The sequence below is a fragment of the Aspergillus alliaceus genome (genome assembly GCF_009176365.1).
Source record: "Aspergillus alliaceus strain CBS 536.65 unplaced genomic scaffold BDW43scaffold_21, whole genome shotgun sequence".
NCBI classification, from domain to species: Eukaryota; Fungi; Ascomycota; class Eurotiomycetes; order Eurotiales; family Aspergillaceae; genus Aspergillus; species Aspergillus alliaceus.
Window position 1 is genome coordinate 165987 of NW_022474704.1, and position 21470 is coordinate 187456.

Here is a 21470-nt window from a genome sequence, read left to right on the forward strand (position 1 = left end):
TACAGATATAGATCAGAGATAGCAAGTGGAGTCAGGTACCGAAGTACGGAGTATTATAGTATACAATCCACTTAGATTTTAATCCATTGGGTCTAGGTAGCTCTTATATTGCAGGGTAACAAAGTAAAATCAAATAGCCGCTAAACATACAAAAGAGCCAAAGATCGACGTAGAACCGCCCGTAATGGTCACGACGCCGTCGTATCTAGCTAGTTCCTGAAACTGCCAGCCTAGGTGAGAAAGTCAGTATGGGCTGTGAATTTCGTTGGTCAGATGGTACTCACTTCATCAAATGGTCCATGAATGTCTGCAACGAAACGTCATCGGTGAAGATGGTCTGGGATGTCACACCACCACCATATCCTCCCGTCGTATGCGTGGTAGATGGGTTCAGCTTAGACAAGAGGAAACGTGCCTGAGATCCACCTGCATCGCAAACGATGAAACGAGGCAGTGGGAAACGGTCTGAAATGAGTTCCTATATGAGATAAATTAGCTTATGTTCCAATAGGCTCTAGCATGGGTTGGGGGGAACAAACCCTAGCATCTTCCTTCGGTTGCTCAAGAAGCGTCTTCAAATTCTCATAACCTTCCTGGTCCTGATAGCCTGCCTTTCTCCATTCTGCGATAGTTTCACCGTGAAAAATAAGGATATGGAAGAAAGTGTCAAGCAAAAGAATGTGAGAGGGCTGGATGGAAGCCGAGTCAAGTAGGACAGGCTGGCTGCCTTCGTGTTCCAAGGAATACGAATCCAGGGTTGGCTGGATCATAACAAGAGAATCACCAACGTCCTCGTGGTTAAGGACGTGCCTGTAGAAGGCTGTCTCGTCAGGGGAGTTATTGAAGAATTGTAAGAACTGACTTCTGCGGAGATGGAACATGAATTGAGGATAAAGTGTGAAATTCTTCTCAAGTCGGAATGAAGTTGGGTCGTCCTTCCGATAATCCGCAAAACGGGAGCAGAGTCTGATGAGCATGCGATCGACCCATCTGAGAACATCAGGACCATCATCAACCTCTGCCTTGAAGACTGCAATACGTGCCATCAGAACTGCGGCGGCTTCTTGGTCAAAGGATTGTGCCAGCGTAGGATCTCCAGCTGGTCCACTCAAGTTGCGTGCGACGGTGGTAACCCGCAAGTGATAGTGGCCAGATGCATGCTGGTAGTATGTAAGGAATTGCATCATACCCCTTTGGGGGCCCGGCTGCACGGCTGCAGGCCCGCCTTGGTTTGCGATCTCGAAGTAGACACCGTAGCTCGAAGAAGGATCAATTCCACACATCTTCCAAGCACAAGTATTACCGATACCACACTCTGTTTCGCCGACGGAACTCGACTTCTTGTTCAGAGATACGGCATGGCCAATAAGTCCAGTAACCTTGAGCTCCTTAGTAGTGAGGACTTCGAGGGATGCGTTGAAGCCCATCAACAGGTTATCGTTGGCATCCTTATCGAAGACCCTGACAAAAGACTGCTTGAATTGTGAAGACGTGAAGCTGTCTGTGAGAAGCATATGACCTCCTGTGTAGTTGACAAGGTTCTTCATCTCGAGAAGACCAACTTGATCGAGACATCCCGCAAAGACATCAACAATGTGCCCATTGTTAGCAGCACGCTTAGCCATGGCATCGTAGAACTTTATTTATCAGCGACAGTACCTCCCATTGCAAGCTGACGTGCTTACCTTGACGGCCTTCTTGTAGTACTTAATGTTATCCCGGTCAATGTCGTGATGAGAACGCATGGGTTCCTTCAGTTCGGGGCCAACAACATGGCCCGGACCCTCGGTTGCTGGACCACTCGTGAAGACCATGATGCGTCCACCGGCGTTCTGGAAGGAAGTCTCAAGCAACCCAACCGCAACACTGAGAGCGACGCCAGTGCATCTCAAAGGCCGCTTGTCGTTCGCAACAGGCCACGGGTCGCGTTGAAGCTGCTCAAGAACGTTGGTGATCTGGAACTCGGCCTGCTGAACAGGGAGAAGGAATCGTGCGGCGGGGCCAAGAGGCGGACGGGCTGGTTGTTGAGGCATGTTCGGGCGCACTCCCGGAGAGAGGAGACCAAGCATCTCTTGGACTTGCTTTGCGGCGTATTCTTTGCTGCCTCGGAACACGTACGATTTGGCGCATTCGGTGTAGCCGAGCTCGTGGACTTGAGCCTGTGATAAGGTCAACAATTCATCCTCCAGCTGCTTGTACTGTCGGAATTTGTCGTTCCTACCATAGTGCCATATGTGATCAATCCAACCAGTGCATTTGCTGGCAGCAAAGACAAGCTCATGACCAAGGTGTCCTTCAGAGCCTTCAGGCTGTCATCCTCTTGGCAAGTATCAACGACGTATACAAAGATAGGGGGAGCAGGCGCGGGGCGTGCCAATTGGTATTCGATAGTCGTGCTTAGAGGGTGAAGCTCCGGCGGTATCGTGCTCTCGGTGATGTCCTTATAATGAGGGGGAAGAGGGTTGCGCATCAGACAGAAAGGACAAATCCAAATCCGGGCTCGTACGTCCACGTTGCTACTGGTTGTTAGCCACTGACCAATGTCTACAGTGAAGTGTATGTCATACGCATAAGGGTTTAGAACAGCCCGGCAAGGTGGTTTACAGGTAACCGGTTCATATTGCAGCAACGGGGAGTCTGGCTTGTCCTTGAGCGGAGTGTAAACAGCACCAATAGGGACGACGAGCCGGGATGCTTCCTACGCACCAGTTAGTCAAAAAGACCTGCGGGTATTTGAAAAGTCGGAACTTACCATGCGAGAGCTTGGGAACGTGTTCCAGCTAAGTCTGATGCCATCGCGGTCCTCGACGTCACTCCACTGATCCTTCAACGCTTCGTAGTCCATGTTGTCGGCGAGCAACGGGGCTCGGTAGCTTTGTGGTATGAGAGGGGTATCTAACAAAGACGATAAAAGGAAATAAAACTGGCTGATTTCACAAATTATAAACCCGAATGAATGTCCTATAGCACAACCCGGTCTCTAAATGGGCAAACACCAACAGCTATCGTCCGGAGACTTATGCGGGGACCAGGAGTATGTTGTGTGAACCTGTGCTGCTGCCATAAGGCCAGGTTGCAGCATGTTAGGCGGCTATGGGCAACCGCACCCGCACTAGTGTGCTTTAAATTTCGGTCCACAGCCCGAATTTCTTCTCTTTTCTTTTCTCATCAACAACACCGATACATCAGAATTTTTGGCAGCTTCCGTCACATCAATGATGAAGTTGTTACTCTGTACTACGCATCGAGTGAAGAGTAACCTGACCCGTTGCTGGGCACCTGGATTTGAAAGGTCGTTCCGATCCTTTCGGATAATCTGGGAATCAGCTGTGGTCACATTATGACTTCTCTCTAGCCATGGTCTTGTGTTGTGGCATGAAAGGGATAGGGAAAGAAGGCAATTCAATGTGCAGATTAAATTTACACGTAGATCTCTACTTAATAAAGCCTGCATGTGTGTGGCTTTAAAGATCCCGAACCCATCAACGCCTCATGAGTGAATGTTTGCAAGGGAGAAGCAAACGAACTGAAAGGCAAAAAGAACCACATGAGCTTCGTAAAATACATTCAACAAGCTTTTAAGCTTTCTTTGGCGCTTTCCCCACCTGCTTGAGGAGATAACTGCGCTTGAAGTATGTGTTTGGGTGAACAATAGTGTCCAGATCGGTCTGATTCCAAGTTCCATCTTCTTTTACTCGCTTGATCTCCGCCTTGTGCGTCCACTCGAACACTCTGTTGCAAGCAATATGATAACGAGTCTTCTCCACATCCTCTCGCACCCCACGTAGCAATTCTCTGTCCGTAACGCCGGTAGACTGAAGAAGTCCGATGAGGTTGTCGACGGAAAAATGACGGTATGGGCAGCCATGAGTCTGGCCAACTCCGGGATTCGAGTCTCCAAGAATCTTTTGGCATGAGTAAGGAGGGTATCCACGGCCTCTGCGGTTGGAATCACCACCCACGTCACCATAGGCGTGGCGAATATTGTACTTGTACCGGGAATTGAATTCGTCGTCTGTAAATCCTTTGAACGATTGACGCCAGAAAAGAATACACTCCTCCAGCGATAAACCGATTCCTTTCAGGAAGAGGGTATATTGAAGTCGACCGTAGTGCTTCAAGTGATTGTTCTTGCGCAGTGACATATGTAAACTGCGCATACAGAGAGGGAAGTGTTGGGAAAGTTGATCGATATTGTTCGCAGTGATCGGAGCACCGTCAACAAATCCCTCTCCCTCGGAGTATACTGACTCGGCGCTTCCGAAGTTCTTCGACAAGTGACTTAAAATTGGAGTAAGGCGATCATCTTCGTCCAGCCGTGGTAGTGCTCGACTTGTGAGCTAGTCATAATCAATGAGATTGTCCAGTCCATAGCACAGGATAGCACATACCTCTAAAGCGCGCTCCAATCGAGCAGTAAATTCAGCAATGATCATGCTCAGCTGCTCTCTTCCTGGAACGTACGCTTTTCCTTTGGATAAGAAAACAGACCGCCTCTCTACCAACTCCGGGACCCTCTCCCAATCAACCTTATACCAAGATTCCTCGTCGACACGGCGTAAACCCGGTGTTGCGCTTACTAGATGTTCGGAGAGCTCGCGCTTCTCTTCATCACTAACCGGTTCCCAGTCGAGATTAAGGCTTTCTATAAAAGCACGTTTCTCCCTTGAGTCGTCTTTTTGGAACCGAAACCTGAAAAGCATAGTTTCAGCTCGCGCGAATCGCCGACGGAGGTCCTCCGTGGCGGAAAAGGCCAACCGAAGGATGAAGTGCGAATAATGATCCTTCTGACGTTCATTTTTCAGGCGTTGATCGGCCGCGCCGAGCGATGACGAAGTGTTCGCGGATAGTGGAAGAAATTTCTGGAGGAGGGGCGTGATATGCGCTTCGGTCTCGGAGGGCGATTTGTTCCTATAAGAACAGGCTTCAATTTCAGCCAGGACTACACCAGTCAATAAACTTATACATATCATGGGACAGGTTCAGTACACATACCCTTCAAACGATCGATAGCCCATTGCTCAAACTGCTCGAGAGTAATCTCCGCGGTCGGTGGGACTTCATAGAAGTTTAAGCGATGCGGGTAATCTTGTTGTTTGAAAGTTGGAGTAGCAAATTGTTTTTTCTTGTGATCGAGAGTTGCTCTCCTCTTTGGATCAATTCTGTGGAAATCCTGCCGAATCATTTTGAGGCCACACAGGATGTAATTCTATGTCAGTTGAGGACGTGTACGGCGTCCCTTGACAACCAGGTCTCTATGCGATTGCTCCGACGCGACACGCGATCTGCACGCGTTTGATATCACGTGAGGATTAAGTGGATTGGCCCACACTAGCCGAGGGAAAGCATAGGTATTTGTCCGAGTGGAGGGTCCATGTAACACATGGACATGGCAATGGATTATACATGTGGATGAATAGATGAATAGTGTATAGATACGGTTATCGCCATGAGACTGCGGTCAGACAAGCAATGCGTGCCTTCTCAGATGACTGAGAGACATCCAATTCCTCGAGATGCCTTGCTATGCCCAGCTCTACTCTGTATTCTCAGTACTGACTCGGAAGGAACCTCGCTCACCGACTTCCTAAATAGGTAAACATCGAGATTCCGTGGGGTAGGACTTCCCCAGGCTGATGTAAAATCCGAACTGTTGAGTTAGATTACTAGTTGGGAGTATAGACCTGAACAATCACTTAATATCTGCGCATAATATACCCCCTTTGTTTTGTCTCTTTCATGTGCCGAAATGCAGTCGGAATGAATGTAAACTAGCGCCCTCTCTCTCTCCAACACTTCTCCGCTCTCCACTCATACGCCTGCAGCATTGAATCCGGAAACCATTAGCAGTCCAAATCGCAAAACAGTAGCGTGCAATGACACTCACCACTAGGCAGCTCCGGAAGGCTGCTCGTATCATCCTCATCGGGGCGCCTGGTGTAGGAAAAGGAACCCAAACAGAAAGACTTCTCTCTAGATTCCCGGGACTGGCCTCGATAAGTTCCGGAGACCTGTTACGAGAGAATGTCCGGATGAAGTCACCCTTGGGTAAGCTATGCCAGGTATATACGCTCTACAGAATGCGCCTAACAACTGCTGGCCCCAGGACTCAAGGCAGAGACTGCAATGCAAGCAGGAAACCTAGTCCCCGATTCACTGATCCTCGAACTTATATCTTCCGAATTTAAATTGAAGGGCTGGCTCTCGACGTCATCGGGCTCGTCAATTTCCACCAACGCTTCTTTCATCCTTGACGGTTTCCCTCGCACCGCTACCCAAGCGTCCAGCTTAGAAACACTTGTTCCTATCAATTTCGTTGTTCAGCTTGTTACGCCCCCATCCGTCATTCTCTCCCGGATAGCTTCACGCTGGGTACATGAACCATCCGGAAGGGTATATAACTCCGACTTCAACGCCCCCAAAGTCCCTGGAAAGGACGACATCACAGGGGAACCTCTGACTCGGAGAGAAGACGACTCGATCGACACATGGAAGCAACGACTTCACAAATTTGAAGAAACCAGCAAGGCTTTGCTTGAGCATTACGAGCGCAAGGGCTGCTTATGGCGTGTTGAGGGCAACACCAGTGATGAGATTAGCCCAAAGCTTTTCGCGGAGGTAGAGAAGAGGTTCTGCTAGTATCTCCTTGTATAAATATACCACCATTCGATACCTCTCTGTACCCTATTTTACGATGTTCTGTTTGGCGTCAAAACGTTTGTACGACCTGTCAAGGGCTATGAGGCGAGATAGATGTTACGTCTCACTAAAGAGATCAATGCTGTATGCGTTTAGATATATAATAATCGGTGGTATAATGGAAAAGAAAAATAATAAAAAACCACCATTCATATTAACCATGCTATGCCTTAGATCAATTCGTTGCCATGTCGTAATCAGGATATATACCTTCATCAAAAGTACGGACATAAACGTACAGACACATACCTTTTAGCTTACTTTCTAAACCACAACCCTACCCCCCTATACTGTTTCATTTATTCTGCGACTGCTCCTCTGAACCCATACGAGTCTTATAGTCCCGTGGACTTTCCCACCCAGCGCGATTGCGACGATACCCCTTCCACAGGCCTGTACCCTTCCGCTTGGCTATGGACTCTGCCTCCCTGTATTTTCGCTCCATATCTGGGCCTCCGAATTCCGAGCCTGCCTTCGCCTCATACACGGTAGCCAATCCCCGCGTCAACATCTCATACGATACATCTCGGCGACGAAACGGAATCGGGAAATCAAGCGCTCGGCGCGTATATGCAGAAGCCACCACACGCTGATACTGATCCTGACGATGCACTAAGACCCGAACACGACGATTGAGAACATACGACGTCAGCCATTGATGGGCTTCGCGAGCATATGGCTGCTCCGGGCGACCGAAATGCGCCATTTCCGGCGCATCCACGCCAGCCAACCGAACAGAGATCTAGAAATGCGAACCATCAGTCCCCTATCCTTGACAAGCTGAGACAAAACACCATCAAACGCACCGTCTTATCCCTCAGTTCCTTTTTGTTCGTCGGAACTTTCTTCCACGGCAACCATCCCCACCCCGCCAGTCTGCCTCCGGGCGTGTGGTATAGTCGGAATCCATCGCCGTCGCCAACGCTCGTCACCTGGCCGAGGATGGTCCTCTTCCGGAAGTAGGAGGGCGAGATGCTGACGGCGTCGGGGAATCGGCGTAGATATAGGCGGTGGATTTGTAGTGCGCCTACGATCCCTGTTGTGAGGATGAGAGTGGGGATAAGGGTCCGGGTTTCGGTGAATGCAGCCCAGTCGATTGCGTTGAGGGATTCGTTCCAGTTCTTAGGGTTGCTTTGCTCATTGTGTTGTTTTTGGGCTTGCGTTTCGGAAGCCCATGGCGGCCATCGCATGACGTCTCATGCCCTCGTTCACCTGGGAATTGGTGTTTTGGGGGATCGTGTCGGAATGAAAGGGTGTTGATAAATAAATACTTCGGAGATAAAAGAGGCAAGATTATTGTTACCGAGGAAATAAATGTATTTATGGCGGCTGGGCGGTCAGATGGAAATAGCCTGGTAAATATGTATAGATTTATTGATTGCTTCGTACAATCATGAAGAAATCGCATCTAGAGGCTTTTTGTTCGAAAATTCCATCTATTTATATATTTAAAGGATATACAAATTGGAAAGTGAAAGTGAGAGGCTTATGACTTAATTGTATGCTCGCTTGTGGGAAAATGACCGATATTTAAATGAGCGCCTCCTTATAAACTGGCTCACATAAAGAGTACGAGAGCTACAGAGGCCTTCTAGAAACAAAAGAAGGCTCACAAATGATATCACGTACACTTGAATACACCAATGCATTCCTAGTATAATAAGTCTATGTAAGATGAGACAAAATTCATGAATTCTATTGTCTCTACAACATATCTACTACCTATCTATATGAGTTGTCTTTCAAATGTTTGTATTCGGCAATCTAACTAGTGGTTTGTGCCTATAGTGTAGGACATGCTCTATACATCATAGCTGTCAAATATACAGAAGATACTATGCCTGGTAATCATAAGGAGTAAAAAAGTTGACAGATCCAGAACCCGCACGCCGTACAAAAGCCAGATTAACAAAGAAAGAAGTCGGCCAGGTAGTATATCTTGCAAGGAAAGTGAGAGCGGCGGTCTATTTCAAGGTTGCTGGAAGACTGGTTTTGGCTTTGGATGCAGCAGTGTCGACGGCTTTTTGTAGCTTCTGATCTCTAATTTTCTTCAAGTATGCGAAGAGAACAATGAAAATGAGTTCCATCCTTCTTAGTGTTAGCTCAGATCCTAGCAATATCTATCTACCAAACGTGGAACATACCTTTCTTTCGTCATCATTAGCAAGCCCTGGACTAGCAGACCTTTCAAAATTTGGGGCCCAATACCCTTGAAGAGGGATAATGGACCTTCATTCTGAATGATATATCGCATAACTTCACTAAAGGTCTTGAAGGGCTTTCCCTCGCGACCGGGTGGTGGCCGCGATTGAAGGCCAACCTTAGCCACAATCAATGGTTGGGTTGCGATTGTGGCCATTGCTTTGGAAAGAGCACCCAATACTGTGCAGACAATTAGTTTCTCCACATAAAGTGAATAGGTAATAGAACCACATACGAAATGCTTCCCAGGGCTTGAGGTTATTTCTTCCAGAGAAAAGGACGTCCTTCAGACGCTGGTAAGCGCCATAGGTAATCGCCGGGTTGACTACTAGAATCAAGCTGGCTTTGAGGCCTCTCCACAGACCAGTCCATCCATCTTCACTGTTGACAACCTCCTTTCCAGTCTCGATCAGGCCCTTCTTTTCGCCCTTTGGCTGTGTCTGCTGCCTGGTTGTGATGACAGCGACTGGAATGGTGAAGATCTGAGCGATAGCTCCTGAAACGGCACCCAGACTGAGTTCCGTAGCGGTTCCAGGTGCCTTGGATCCTCGACTCGATGCCGTATAAAGGCTTCTGACAACGCTGTACCAATAGAAGTATGCAAAATTCGTCGAGGCAACGCCGATCAACGAGCCAACCATCCCAGAGTATAGACCTTCAATTCCCTCTTTCTCCACAATCTTGTTGATGGCATCCATGGTCGACTCATAGTGTACAACATTTTCGTCGGTTTGCGATCCGGGTGTGTTCTTTACTTGGACCTGAAGTTTGGTTTTGACACTAAAGATCATCAACATGTCAGTCCTACACCTCTCCACTTCCCCAACCAATGAGGCTGTTTACGCACAGATCCAGCGGATAGACCATGGCATTCGCGAGAACAGCACCAGTCGCACCGGCGACAGCACTCCCCCAAGGGGAGAGCGCGGGCTTCGATTGGCCGGCCATTTTGCAAGATGAGCTAAGGTGCCTCTGCTAATTTTGTCAGTAAGAAGATATTCAAATCAGAAATACTAAGGGAGCAAGGACTGGCGAATGAGGGAGGGCTCTGAGTGATTTCGGGGTTTAGCGTTCGGCCTCAAGGCTTACCGGATCGACTGATAGAAAAAGATGAACCCCGAGCAAGGTATAAAAGATCCCAAACCCCTGAGTAGTGAGAGTAACGAGAAGGAACCAGGTAAAGATAGGAGAAGTAATTACAATAAAATAAGGGAAAGGAATTCAACACCGGCCGCTAGGTCAAGGCATCCTGACCGTATGGAAATGCGGGAAGGATAAAGGTAACTTAAGTTGCACCTCGGCGGTGCATGACGAAATGAGCCGAGGTCCGTTTTTTGGAGTTAAGCCAGGTTATCGGCGGGATGTCTGAGTCTACCACCATTCCCGTTCCTCCCCACCGATACACTAGTGAATGAACCAGCAAGCATATCTACCTTGTTTCTGATCTTATCCGAATGCAAGCAAATTGAGCCTAAATTAGGTTTTATGAATAACAATCCGATTCTCATTTGGCAATCATCATAGCCTTGATTGGGCCCTTATCATATCTGAAAAGGGAGTGGGATCGACCTCGGATGTCGCGCACTCGGAAATTTCACGGGCCCCTTCGGACCGGTCACAAGCAAGGTGTTTGAGAGATTAGTCTGATAGGCACCTAGTTGACTGTTATGACTGTTGTGGGGAAGATCTTGGAGTGCCACGGTGTTTGAGGATCCCAAACTACTGCCCCGCGTGCCAGCATGTCTAGACCAAACGCCTCTACTCAGAAGTCATTAATTACCCAGGCACTGGTACTTAGCCTTGTTATATCTGTCTTTTAATTGTACTTTATTTCAACAACCATACTGACCATTGGCTAGAAAGCCGAGCGGGATGTATCATCCGCTACTTCTCAAAGGCAAGCCTTGGAAGCGGCTATTGATGCCGCCGAGCACTACATGAAAGCACTGAGACTGGCAACCGTCCAAAAAGACAAGCATGCATTGGATGCAAAGTGTAAAGAGTGGCTCACCACAGCAGAAAGTATCAAAGAGTCAAAGAATTGGCAAGCTGCGGCCCACCGCCATGACAAAGTCGTCCCAGAGCCACAGTTGCCTGTATCTACTCGCAAGCTTACCACCCGGGAGGAAATAATTCTCCTAGAAGGAGCCAAGTTGAATGGCTTCATCTTCCCCCCATGGTCTAACCCTCCAAGCCCTGCTGAGTTCAAGCAACTAGTTGAAGAACCTCTGTTTACGTATGTCTTAATAAACTGAATTCTTGTTGCCTTAAATATATTCAAATGACTGTTGGATATTCTAACTGATACTAGGGACAAACCCGATCTTCATCTTTCTCATCTTCAAAGAAGAGTTTTTGATGGTTGGAAACGGCCGGCTGAGCTCCTCTTAAAAGATGCAGAAGACGTGAACTTGGTCCCTGTGATGTCTGTTTCCGGGAAGTCAGACCTGGTCCAGGATATGTTGACGGATTGTTCGGTTGTTGCTAGCCTTTGTGCTACTACGTCAATGTTAGAACGCGGCCAATGTCTTGTGAGCAAGCCCCTTTTCGGTTGACATGTTTGGTTCGCGCAGTGACTAACACATCCAGCACCTTCTTCCAATGATATATCCTAGCCGGGAGAGCTCTCAGCCTTCGCCGTCTGGCAAGTATATATTTCGTTTCTACTTCAATGGATGCTTCCGGAAAGTAATCATTGACGACCGTTTGCCATCGTCGCAAACGTCAAGGTCACTACATGTGATCGACCGAAACAATCCTAACTTCTTATGGCCCGCTCTAGTAGAAAAGGCTTACCTTAAACTGCGAGGAGGTTATGACTTTCCCGGAAGCAATTCTGGGACAGATTTGTGGGTGCTGACGGGTTGGATCCCTGAGCAAGTCTTTCTGCACAATGATGATGTGACTGGCGATCAACTCTGGAGGCGATTCTACAAATCCTTCAACAACGGGGACGTTTTGTTAACTATAGGCACTGGCGAACTCACCGAGAGGGAGCAGATAGAGCTCGGACTCGTGAGTGAGCACGATTATGCCATACTTGATATGAAGGAATCTAAAGGACGCCGCCAATTGCTTGTTAAAAACCCGTGGGCTGGAGAAGATACTGCTCCTGGTTACAACGGCAACGGAAGTATCACCGAGTCTGGAATTTTACCTCATAACCCGCCCTCATTTGCACCGGGCACCTTCTGGATGGATTGCGAAAAGCTGCTCCAACACTTTGAACACCTCTACCTGAATTGGAACCCCGAGATATTCAAATACCGCGAAGATGTCCATTTCACATGGGAGCTAAGCAGCCGGAGAGGAGTGGCTGGCTGCTTTGTGAATAATCCCCAGTTTGCAGTGTCGACCGAGCATGGTGGAATCGTCTGGTTACTGCTTGGCAAGCATTTCAGAACGACTCGGCACCCAGAGCGACCCCTTGACGAATATCAAGGCAACGATGAGTCGGGTTTCATAAGCATCTATGTCTTTAACGCAGATGGGAAACGGGTCTCTCTAAGTGATGGAGCTCTCCACCGTGGTCCCTATGTTGATTCTCCCAATACGCTTATGAGGTTAGAGATGCCCCCAAGAACAACTTATACCGTCGTTGTCTCCGAGCAATCATTGCCTTCCTTGAATCAAAATTTTACTTTGTCCGCCTTCTCTACCAACCCAGTACGTATGGCGAAAGCTCAAGACAAATACATGTGTGTGAGCAAGGTTCAAGGATCTTGGTCGCCCTCGACAGCAGGTGGAAATGCAGAGTCTTCCCGTTATCCACTCAACCCTCAATTCAGGCTGGAGATAGCGGACGACACAGATGTTTCACTCCTCCTGGAATGCTCAGACATGGAACTCGCTACTCATATTAAACTGTTCTGGTCCAATGGAAATCGGGTATCGCGTGTTCGCAGCCGCGATATTATTGCCGATAGTGGCGACTATCGTCGCGGTGGCTCTCTCGTGGAAAAGAAGGCTCTGGAACCGGGTTCATACACTATCATCTGTTCCACGTTCGCGCCAGATCAACTTGGCCGGTTTACACTATGGGTATCCTCTCTAATCCCTTGTAAGGTGAACCTGCTTCCACCAGAGGCCGCAGGACGACGAACGGTTATTTCAGATATTGGCATACTGCCGCCAGGGAGAGACCGGATGCTGGCTTCTCTACGAGTGCCGCGGCTTACGAGGATCAAGCTCATCAGCCGAAGTAGGAAATCCGTTATCGGGAGCCATCCCGTTGGGGCTTCACCAGTGTTGATGACAGTGGAACTTGGACAAGGGCCGTACAAAGAAATCCTGGCGACTTCCGAAGATGGGACTCACAGTGATGCTATATCGGGAGTACGTATTGAAGACTTTGACTTGCAGCCAGAGCTCGAGGAGAGGGGTGGTATCTGGATTGTTATTGAGAGGATCGGTGGTCCTGGAGGGCAGGTGGAGGACCACTTTGAGGTAGAAGCTTTGGCTGAAGAGAGGGTTGAAATTGGAGAGTGGATACCTCAAGACGCCTGAAGTTTCCCCATGGAACAGCTCTAAACGCTTTGAAGATGCGTTTTTCCAATCGTCACAGTAGATAGTAATTTAGAGTAGAATGGTGGAACGATGATAGAATTTTGGCTTTTCTTTGAAAAAAGAACTAAAGAAAATGCTTGTCGCGATCGCCTAATTCGATCTAGGTTGCCTTACTCCGCATGAATCATTCAATAAATTCCTCGGCTCGGGCGCCGACTTAATTCCCACTCCGAGAGCTTTCAACGTCATCCCGCTTGCTCTGTGCATCGTGTCTCCCTACCCCACTTCAACAATTGAAGCTTTTCTCTAAGAAAAATCCTAATTCGTGGCAACCTCCATGGCAACTACCGTCCCCGCTGTTTTGAAGTCTGCGGACCTTGGGCGCTTCACTGTTAGAGCAGCTCAGCTTGAACGTGTAAAGCCCGTGGTTTCCTATTGGTGTGAGTGTTACGTGATTGTACCTGGACAGATGAGTGGCTGATCAATGGATTTTATTGATCACAGGTAACTTTTGGATCGTCAATCAGATAATTGAGAGAGGTCTACACACTTCGGACGATGAGGTGAAGTTATACACTACCGAACTTGTCGATAAGCTGGAAAAGGTACACTAAATAACGTGCGATTGACCAAATCTTTTGGCACAGACTAACATTTCCACGGTCAAGTTCAAAAATGAAAATCCCGATAATGAGACGGTGACGGATGCCGTGGCTGCGAATGCCTATGTGGAGCAATTCGGCTTGGAGGTCTTCGGACGTGCAGAGGCAACCATGAGAGCAAACAAAGTGACTAAGTTCGTTGCGGTAACCCTGACGTTGGACGACAGGAACTAATCTATCACAGGCAAACTGCTGACACGTTTCAAGCAGCCGCCACCTTTCTCGAACTTTGCCAGATATGGAATACCCTTGAACCGGAGACTGCTGCAAAAATCAAGTTCGCCAAGTACCATGCGGTGAGGATTGCGAAGGCAATTCGAGCCGGAGAAGATCCGAACGAGTCGAACCCAGTTATGAAAGAGGAGAATGATCTAGAAGGGGATAACTTGGATGTGAAGGACGACGATCCTGAAGTACAGGCAATTGTTGGATCATCACTCGCACGACCGAGGAAGCCGTCTGTAGAGGACATTCCTGATGAGTCTACGCATCCTTCAAGATCTCCTATGTTACCAGAGCCTCCAACTGGGTTCACTGAAGTGCCGACTGCAGCGCCTGACGCCGCACATAGTCCGGCTCACGATATGGATGTTGACGCGGAGCAAAATGCGCCGCTGAACCTCCCCTCAGCACCTGCAACACTCACATCATCTTCAACCTCAGTTCCACATCTTCCAGATACGCCTACATGTGTTGGTGGACATCAACGTTCCGGGGCTTCAGACGCCTTTCAATCTTTTCCTCCGCCATCGACGATGCCTTCTTCGAGCCCATCAGCCGCCCCTCATGATCCAAGTTCTTTCTACAGTCAACCCAGTGCCACATCTCCCAAACCTGCGCGACCTCCACCGGTGACTGCTCCCGTTGTGCCACGCCCAGTACCCCAGCCCGTCTATACACCCACACCTATAGCGTCTGCAAGCTCCACCTCTAACTATACCAATTCACAGGCAGTTGACGATCATTCTATTGTGCTCGCTCAAAAGCACGCCCGCTGGGCTGTATCTGCGTTGACTTTTGATGATGTCAACACAGCTATCAAGGAACTAAAGAATTCCTTGAAATGTCTTGGAGCGGAGTAATGGTAGAACACGAATGCTACACTCTGGCTGGTCACTTGTCCTACTATGATTCTAATATCAAAGTATATGAACGACTTTCCGTTCGTACTTTAGAAGTCGGAGTGTCATTGATGTGTTGGGGGGGGGTTGGGGGAGGGGGAATAATGCCTCGATATTCGTATTATGAGCGTGCCATTACACCTTGATAATTAACGATAAGATGACCATATAAGCGCATTACTGACTCTGCACGTTGCCACCTTTGATTTCCTGGTTCGAACACACTATTCTACGTGTCTGACATTGTAAAGATTATTTGTTTACTCTCGAGGTCCACAAGTATCACTATTGTAGTGTTAGGGGGTCTACACTAGCCCTACCTCCCTTGACAACCTATTTGCCTGTTTTCTCAAAGCCATCTTTTAAATATTGTAGGATCTTTGCGTCTGTGATACACTGGAAATTCACGTTACTGTTCCAGCCCTGGCCAATGGAAACGACTAGGACAGGACCATTCTCCTTTCTGTTGTACTGATCTCCCATAGCAACACAAACGCCTCACTCATCATTCAGTACCGCCCATCTCACTTCATATTCAGTGCTCAGCTACCATGACCCTTCTCCCCCACACATGGTATGCGCGTCTGCTTCCCTGTTCCACAACGTCGTATCTACTCTCAGCCTTGGGATTAGAAATGGCAAGTGCCAGCTCTAAGCGACCTTATCGCCCAGAGCTTTCGTTATCGTTCATGGAGCCACATCCCATGAAGGCAGACTTGGACACGGGCCGCCTGACCTCCAAATGTCGCGACCGGAAGCTGACCACGTTCCTGGACTTGAAGTTTGATTACCACAGCGAGTTCATAACCCGCCTACGCGAACATGTCCAGACTAGCAAGAACGACTGGTTTCAACTTTACCTCTCCGAGGCCGACAGACGCTCCTGCGCTGAGAAATTTGTGGATAAGTATGGCATGACTTACTGGGGCACTGAGGAAAGCCGAAAGAAGCACTTGCTACCAGATGCCTTAGAAGAGCCTGGAGCTCTCTGTACCTATCCAGAGCGGAAGGATGAGTAGGTTTCCTTGGGATCCCATTCTTAGCGTTACTGCTGAATACTAACAACTAAATCTCCAGGATTATTCGGACGGTTGCCCTTCTGCTTGAAAGAAAAGCAAATAGTAATGCCAAGCCGAAAGAGAAGAAAAACTCGATGGAGGTCAGTGACGAACCATGTCCTGGTGTCCACACAGTAACTAACGAAGCTGTATGGGGATTTTATAGTCAGTAGCTACGCCCACCCGCACCTCTGCTTCTGTGCCACCTTTCTGGGGAGGTTCGTCCCTTGGAACCTCAACTCCAAGAATGGGCACTTTCAAGCCTGCAACGGATCCGAGAAGTGATGGAGATCACAGACAAAAGAAACGCAAGATGTCGATCGAGTTGGGAATGGAGACACCAGATCCTAGAGCCCAAAAGCTTACAGCTTCGGCACGGGGTGCTATACGCCCATTTAGCTCGATCGTTGCTCATGAGGACGAAAAGGCTTCAATTCCCTATGAGGAAACCAACCTCACAGCGCACCCAATCGTCGCAGACAGTAACATAGCGCCCAGCACTGAGAGCGATCAGGTCAGCAGCTCCGAAGAAAAATACCAGAAGGAAACCATGTTCCTCGTGGAGGCTTCCAACCAGGAGGGTATGGCGCCGGTTTGGGTGCCGTTTCAAAATTTTCCGTGCTCGTCTACGTTTTTGGCGCACATGGCGGCTGAATGTATGGTGGATGGATGGAGCCCAGAAGATCAGCTAATAAATGCAAGTTGTCACACAGTGCAGGCGGTTCTAGCCGCATCTGTGAAGTTTGAATGGTCGGGGTTTGAGATTCGTGTGCGTCAGGGGAAGGACTGCGACTGGGCTATCGTGGTTGATGCTCTCCATAAGGCTTGGAAAGCCAAGGAATTGGTTCTAGATGATAGTCCAGTCCGGTGCTTTAGGATAAGAGTGATGCTTCATTTGACTTGACCAGTTATTGGTCTTTTTTGGTTCTTTGGTTGTTAGGGAGGTTTGATAAGTGAAGCTGTAGGGGGATTTGTGGAGTTTTTTTGTTTTTTTCTTTAGGGAGAAGAGGGAAAAGGAGTACACTGGGACTAGAGAAAAAGAAGGTCGAGGGGTGAGAAGGATTTTACTGGACGTACTGGCATATGAAACCTATGAAATTGAATTGAAGAAAACACTAGCGCACAAACTACAGAAGGCTTGGTAGCTATACAGTCACGGCACGAACCATGGGCAGATTATCCACCGGCCCATGGAACAAGACGCAAATCCCGACTGGGGTAATCTTGGTTAGACGGAGAATAATTTACTCGTAATGAACTGACGTCAATATCATTCTCGCCCTTTAAACCCGAGAAGTCACTCGCTGGGATCATTCCTGTCTTTATCGGTGCTCGGCCACTCGCAATCAAGGACCGGGCCAATTTTGAGGGATTGCCCTGTTAAGGGCAATTAAGAGTACTATTTGGAATCTTGAATAATCAATGAGCCGGTACCGGTATGAGCTGACCTGTTCTTAGGCTTCATGTTAGTTGCCATATTGGATTTTTCTCTTCCTATCTGATAGATTGGGTTGGGTGAGATATCTCTCCCGATTCCTATGCGCTGAGAGCGATAAATTTTTCGGCGGCACACATAATAGTTGCATATAATAATATATGGAGTGCATTACCTTCCATACCCCATAGATATACCCACTGATCCTGGTCATTGTATCATATAGGAAATGAGCTGTCGATCTCATTTCTTCCCTGTGATAATCATACTCAATCGGGGGTTTTTTTTGCTGTCGTTGACTGAATTTCTATTATTCTTCAGACATTAGCAATGAGTGATCATCGTTGGGAATGCGACGGTTGAACCGGAGACAATTTGTTTTTCCTATTTTTGACTTTTCATCTTCCACTTCCCTTTTTTTTCCCCCTGCTCCCTTTGTCCGCTCCCCTCTCGTTTCTTGCCCCCTCTGCCTTTACCCACTTAGACGCGGGACTATGATCGGACGGCGTCCCTGAAGAACGGAAGATGTCCCACAACGCGCGACTTGGCAGGGGAAGTAATGATGAATCACCTTTTGTTCTCCCCCATCTTAGAGAGCTCTGAATTTCTAATCCCGAGAAAAGTCCCCAATCCACCCGCGGGCGAAATTTCTAGACGCAGACTAACGGAGTTTGCTCGGTTTGGGGGATTAACAGTCTTGGATTTACCACCCCCTCTTTTCGTTGGTCTAGCGTCATCAGCGGCAGCGGGTGATGATAGATTATGGTTGTTCGGCTATTTTCGTATATCAAACGGGGGTCCCATGCTAGGCTGGAATTCGAACCATAGTATGGGGATCCATCCACCATACTGGGGCGATAGTGACGAGTCATGATATCAGCAATTGAGTTTCGAGCGAAGTTCGTGGTTAGTAACCTTGGGACGGTTGGAGCCCAAAGACTGTGAGAGAGAAGTAAAATAAAATACCACAAATTAGAAAAATGAGAGGAGGGGGAAATAACGATGGAGATTAGACTCCAACAAAGTGCCAAAGTGCTAATTGGGTGGAAAAACGGAGATGGGAGGAGTAAGCTTCTTAATTAGTAGTTAGTAAAGTAGTTTAGCAGTTTACAGTCACAGGACGAGCAGGTGATACGCCCCAATTCATCAAAGCGTCGTTAGTTCCGAATTGGTCGTTGCCCCAAAACCACTTCCGTCTCCTGCTCATCTCTCCCTGCTGGTGGTCTTTTTTTTTTTTTTTTCCTTCTTTTTCCTTTTTCCTTCGATTTTCCTTCTGCCGTCTTTCTCTTTTTTTTTCTCCGTCCCTTTAATTTTAAATAGTTAAGGTAGTACTCTCGTCTGTTGTTCTCCATATTCTTCTTACCTTACATATCCCACTATATTATCACTCGGCCTCTTAACCAACCAACCCCCCCTCCTCCCCTCTCTTCGCACTCGATCTCCTTAACGCCTTGAGATTTATTTACTTCCCCTCCCCCTTTTCTCTGGATCCCCACATTCTTTGTCTGCCAGAAGCTTGCGTGTGGGGTTTGAGAACTAGCCATACTCATACTCGCCTGGTACGAACAGCAAATTGCAGTCTTGTACCGCCTCCCTTCCCCGATACACCCCCTGTCGCAGACCATCATGGCAAGCGATCAGAGTAAGAAGCCAGCCGTGCTGATTGTTGGAGGACTCGGTATGTACATGCGACGGATAGCCCTGCGGCTCGTGGTGGCGCAAGGGGGGGGGAGTGAGCTAACCTAAACGTCTTACGTTTCGCAGGATTCATCGGCCGTCACCTGGCGCTTTACCTGCATGAGAATAACTTGGCCTCGGAAGTCAGACTCATTGACAAGGTCCTTCCTCAACTTGCTTGGTTAGCCCCTGAATTTGAGGAGGCCTGCTCCAAAGATAAGTTCGTTCAGGCGGATGCTAGTCGGGAACGTGAGTGAACTCCCCGGATTGTTAATATACGATGACGTTGTGTACTTACGCACCCTTGATTCTATCTAGAGCATTTTCCGCGTATCTTCGATCGGGCCAACGGCGAACAATTTGACTATGTGATCAACTGCGGAGGTGAGACAAGGCACTCACAACCCGACGATGTATATGAACTTCGCAACTACAACCTCACTGTGGCCTTGGCTCGTGAAGTGGCTCGCCGAGGGATCCGTTCTTATGTCGAGTGTTCTACCGCCCATGTTTACAAATCCGGATCGTCGCCACGGAAAGAGGACGACAAGCTTCAGCCGTGGCATAAGCTGGCAAAGTGGAAGATGAAGGCTAGTGATGAAATCAGCAAAATTCCGGGTCTCAACTACTGTTTGCTGCGCCTGCCCCATGTCTATGGAGAATATTGCTCGGGCTTCTTCGCTACGGGAGTGTGCCTCGCTCGAGTTCACCTTGCAATGGAGAAGAATCTAGAGCTTCTTTACACCGGAGACGTTAAGATTAACACCCTTTACGTCAAAGATGCAGCTAGTGCCCTGTGGAAGGCCGCCGAGTGGAGGGCAACTGCTCCAACAGACGGTTCCGCCCCTCTTGCGTTCAACGTGGTTGACCACGGTGATACTCGTCAGCAGGATATTGCCGATGCTCTATCTACTGTATTCGACGTTAAGTGCACATTCTTGGGCTCTTTGGCGTCGCAATTTGCGAAGCTCAACCTAGACGATGTGATAGACGACATGAATGAGGAATGCCTGCAGGTCTGGGCGGAATTGGTGGAGCAGAAAAAGATTGAGCGTCCAGGCCCTATCAGCCCGTTCCTTGAAAGAGATGTTTTTAAGGACCAAGACATGTCTCTTGACGGCACACTTTTCGAGAAGACAACGGGCTGGAAACCCTCTCGGGAGCGCTTCAACGCGGACGGTGTACGGGACATGGTGGAGAGTTATAAACGAATGGGCTGGTGGCCATAGACGGACCCCGCTTTATGGAACGCTTTTGTTTTCTCGACACCTCCCCTACTAATCTCGACCAAAGTTGGCCCAAAGTCACAAAAGTATGATGGCCTTCAATAATGACGACCCATTCACGACCGCTGTTGTACTTTACCTTCATTGACGACGGATATCTGCATTGGAATAAAGCACACCATCTGAAAATTGAGCACATAGACCACCACCCGCCTCCGTTAATCACCCACCTCGAACCGCCAACTGTTGTCCTGTACTATGTATGGTCGCCGCTCTACTTGTAATCTATAATATCCTTTCTTTGGTTCCATCGGGTTCTGTTCTTGAGCGCTGGTATGTTTTAGCTCTGATCTTTTTTCTTTCTGATCATGAACAACATTGCGTATTTAGACTCCTGCACTACTTGCATGTGAATGACTTGAGCATTGCTCTTACTGCTCTGCATACAGCGTCTTCTATGTTTACTATGTCCCCACTAATTGGGTTGGAAATACAAGGTGCCAACACGGGGTATGGATCTCACTCTAGACAGCTCTTAGTCACATTTACTACATGCTGTCACCCTACTCCCTGTACTGGGACCGCGAGTGTAGGTTAAGTTTAGAACTGAGCTCTTAGTGTTTTGACCGTGGTTTCATGTTTATTTCCTCGATTTAACCTAGACGAGAATAGCAGATCCTGTAACGTTATGCCCCAGGGTTGATTGGATCCGGTTACTAATCCCCCCAAAGCGTGGGAACCAGTGGGAACGGTTCCATCTATATATAGGTCCCAGTAGAGTTTGTATCTACCAATTCTTTAGTTTCGTCTGAACAAACGTCGGGGGAGACTTTCCTTGCCCAGCCACTGACCCTCCAGACGGACCTACTGAGACCGTGTGGTAA

General features: G+C 48.3%; 11 protein-coding genes across 11 annotated transcripts; 6 read left to right on the forward strand and 5 right to left on the reverse strand.

The window, feature by feature from the left end:
• Nucleotides 1-30: 30 nt before the first annotated feature.
• sec23 (GTPase-activating protein SEC23) lies at nt 31-3128 on the reverse strand. Its single transcript, XM_032050560.1, has 7 exons — nt 2753-3128; nt 2568-2698; nt 2222-2516; nt 1686-2159; nt 540-1637; nt 285-478; nt 31-230 (listed from the first exon to the last, which is right to left on the reverse strand). The coding sequence occupies exons 1-7, from the start codon at nt 2843-2845 to the stop codon at nt 206-208; spliced, it is 2310 nt and encodes a 769-aa protein (XP_031900448.1). The 5' UTR covers nt 2846-3128; the 3' UTR covers nt 31-205.
• Nucleotides 3129-3461: 333 nt separating this feature from the next.
• On the reverse strand, nt 3462-5381 carry BDW43DRAFT_82401 (DNA primase subunit PRI2). Its single transcript, XM_032050561.1, has 3 exons — nt 4996-5381; nt 4392-4942; nt 3462-4340 (listed from the first exon to the last, which is right to left on the reverse strand). Exons 1-3 carry the CDS (start codon nt 5183-5185, stop codon nt 3579-3581), a joined length of 1503 nt encoding a protein of 500 aa, XP_031900449.1. The 5' UTR covers nt 5186-5381; the 3' UTR covers nt 3462-3578.
• A 247-nt stretch (nt 5382-5628) lies between these two features.
• On the forward strand, nt 5629-6698 carry BDW43DRAFT_82418 (adenylate kinase ADK2). Its single transcript, XM_032050564.1, has 2 exons — nt 5629-6048; nt 6107-6698. Exons 1-2 carry the CDS (start codon nt 5877-5879, stop codon nt 6637-6639), a joined length of 705 nt encoding a protein of 234 aa, XP_031900450.1. The 5' UTR covers nt 5629-5876; the 3' UTR covers nt 6640-6698.
• Nucleotides 6699-7021, reverse strand: BDW43DRAFT_82414 (uncharacterized protein). Its single transcript, XM_032050563.1, has one exon. The coding sequence runs from the start codon at nt 6928-6930 to the stop codon at nt 6757-6759; it is 174 nt and encodes a 57-aa protein (XP_031900451.1). The 5' UTR covers nt 6931-7021; the 3' UTR covers nt 6699-6756.
• Nucleotides 6817-7961, reverse strand: BDW43DRAFT_82408 (thermonuclease family protein). Its single transcript, XM_032050562.1, has 2 exons — nt 7506-7961; nt 6817-7441 (listed from the first exon to the last, which is right to left on the reverse strand). Exons 1-2 carry the CDS (start codon nt 7887-7889, stop codon nt 6995-6997), a joined length of 831 nt encoding a protein of 276 aa, XP_031900452.1. The 5' UTR covers nt 7890-7961; the 3' UTR covers nt 6817-6994.
• Nucleotides 7962-8663: 702 nt separating this feature from the next.
• On the reverse strand, nt 8664-9849 carry BDW43DRAFT_310967 (putative peroxisomal carrier protein; the record flags this gene model as incomplete). Its single annotated transcript, XM_032047085.1, has 4 exons — nt 8664-8787; nt 8844-9081; nt 9137-9681; nt 9749-9849. 4 exons carry the CDS (start codon nt 9847-9849, stop codon nt 8664-8666), a joined length of 1008 nt encoding a protein of 335 aa, XP_031900453.1.
• Nucleotides 9850-10269: 420 nt separating this feature from the next.
• Nucleotides 10270-13487, forward strand: BDW43DRAFT_275638 (calpain-like protease PalBory). Its single transcript, XM_032041876.1, has 4 exons — nt 10270-10691; nt 10761-11137; nt 11213-11432; nt 11491-13487. The coding sequence occupies exons 1-4, from the start codon at nt 10641-10643 to the stop codon at nt 13405-13407; spliced, it is 2565 nt and encodes an 854-aa protein (XP_031900454.1). The 5' UTR covers nt 10270-10640; the 3' UTR covers nt 13408-13487.
• Nucleotides 13488-13575: 88 nt separating this feature from the next.
• BDW43DRAFT_275639 (uncharacterized protein) lies at nt 13576-15258 on the forward strand. Its single transcript, XM_032041877.1, has 4 exons — nt 13576-13847; nt 13912-14012; nt 14076-14203; nt 14254-15258. The coding sequence occupies exons 1-4, from the start codon at nt 13745-13747 to the stop codon at nt 15149-15151; spliced, it is 1230 nt and encodes a 409-aa protein (XP_031900455.1). The 5' UTR covers nt 13576-13744; the 3' UTR covers nt 15152-15258.
• Nucleotides 15259-15825: 567 nt separating this feature from the next.
• BDW43DRAFT_310970 (uncharacterized protein) lies at nt 15826-17152 on the forward strand (the record flags this gene model as incomplete). The annotated part of the gene is made up of 4 exons (XM_032047086.1): nt 15826-16205; nt 16268-16349; nt 16415-16904; nt 16962-17152. The coding sequence occupies 4 exons, from the start codon at nt 15826-15828 to the stop codon at nt 17150-17152; spliced, it is 1143 nt and encodes a 380-aa protein (XP_031900456.1).
• A 2020-nt stretch (nt 17153-19172) lies between these two features.
• BDW43DRAFT_82527 (NAD-dependent epimerase/dehydratase family protein) lies at nt 19173-20719 on the forward strand. The gene is made up of 3 exons (XM_032050566.1): nt 19173-19361; nt 19448-19609; nt 19679-20719. Exons 1-3 carry the CDS (start codon nt 19310-19312, stop codon nt 20587-20589), a joined length of 1125 nt encoding a protein of 374 aa, XP_031900457.1. The 5' UTR covers nt 19173-19309; the 3' UTR covers nt 20590-20719.
• On the forward strand, nt 20719-21328 carry BDW43DRAFT_82502 (uncharacterized protein). Its single transcript, XM_032050565.1, has one exon. It carries the CDS (start codon nt 20849-20851, stop codon nt 21182-21184), a length of 336 nt encoding a protein of 111 aa, XP_031900458.1. The 5' UTR covers nt 20719-20848; the 3' UTR covers nt 21185-21328.
• Nucleotides 21329-21470: the final 142 nt, after the last annotated feature.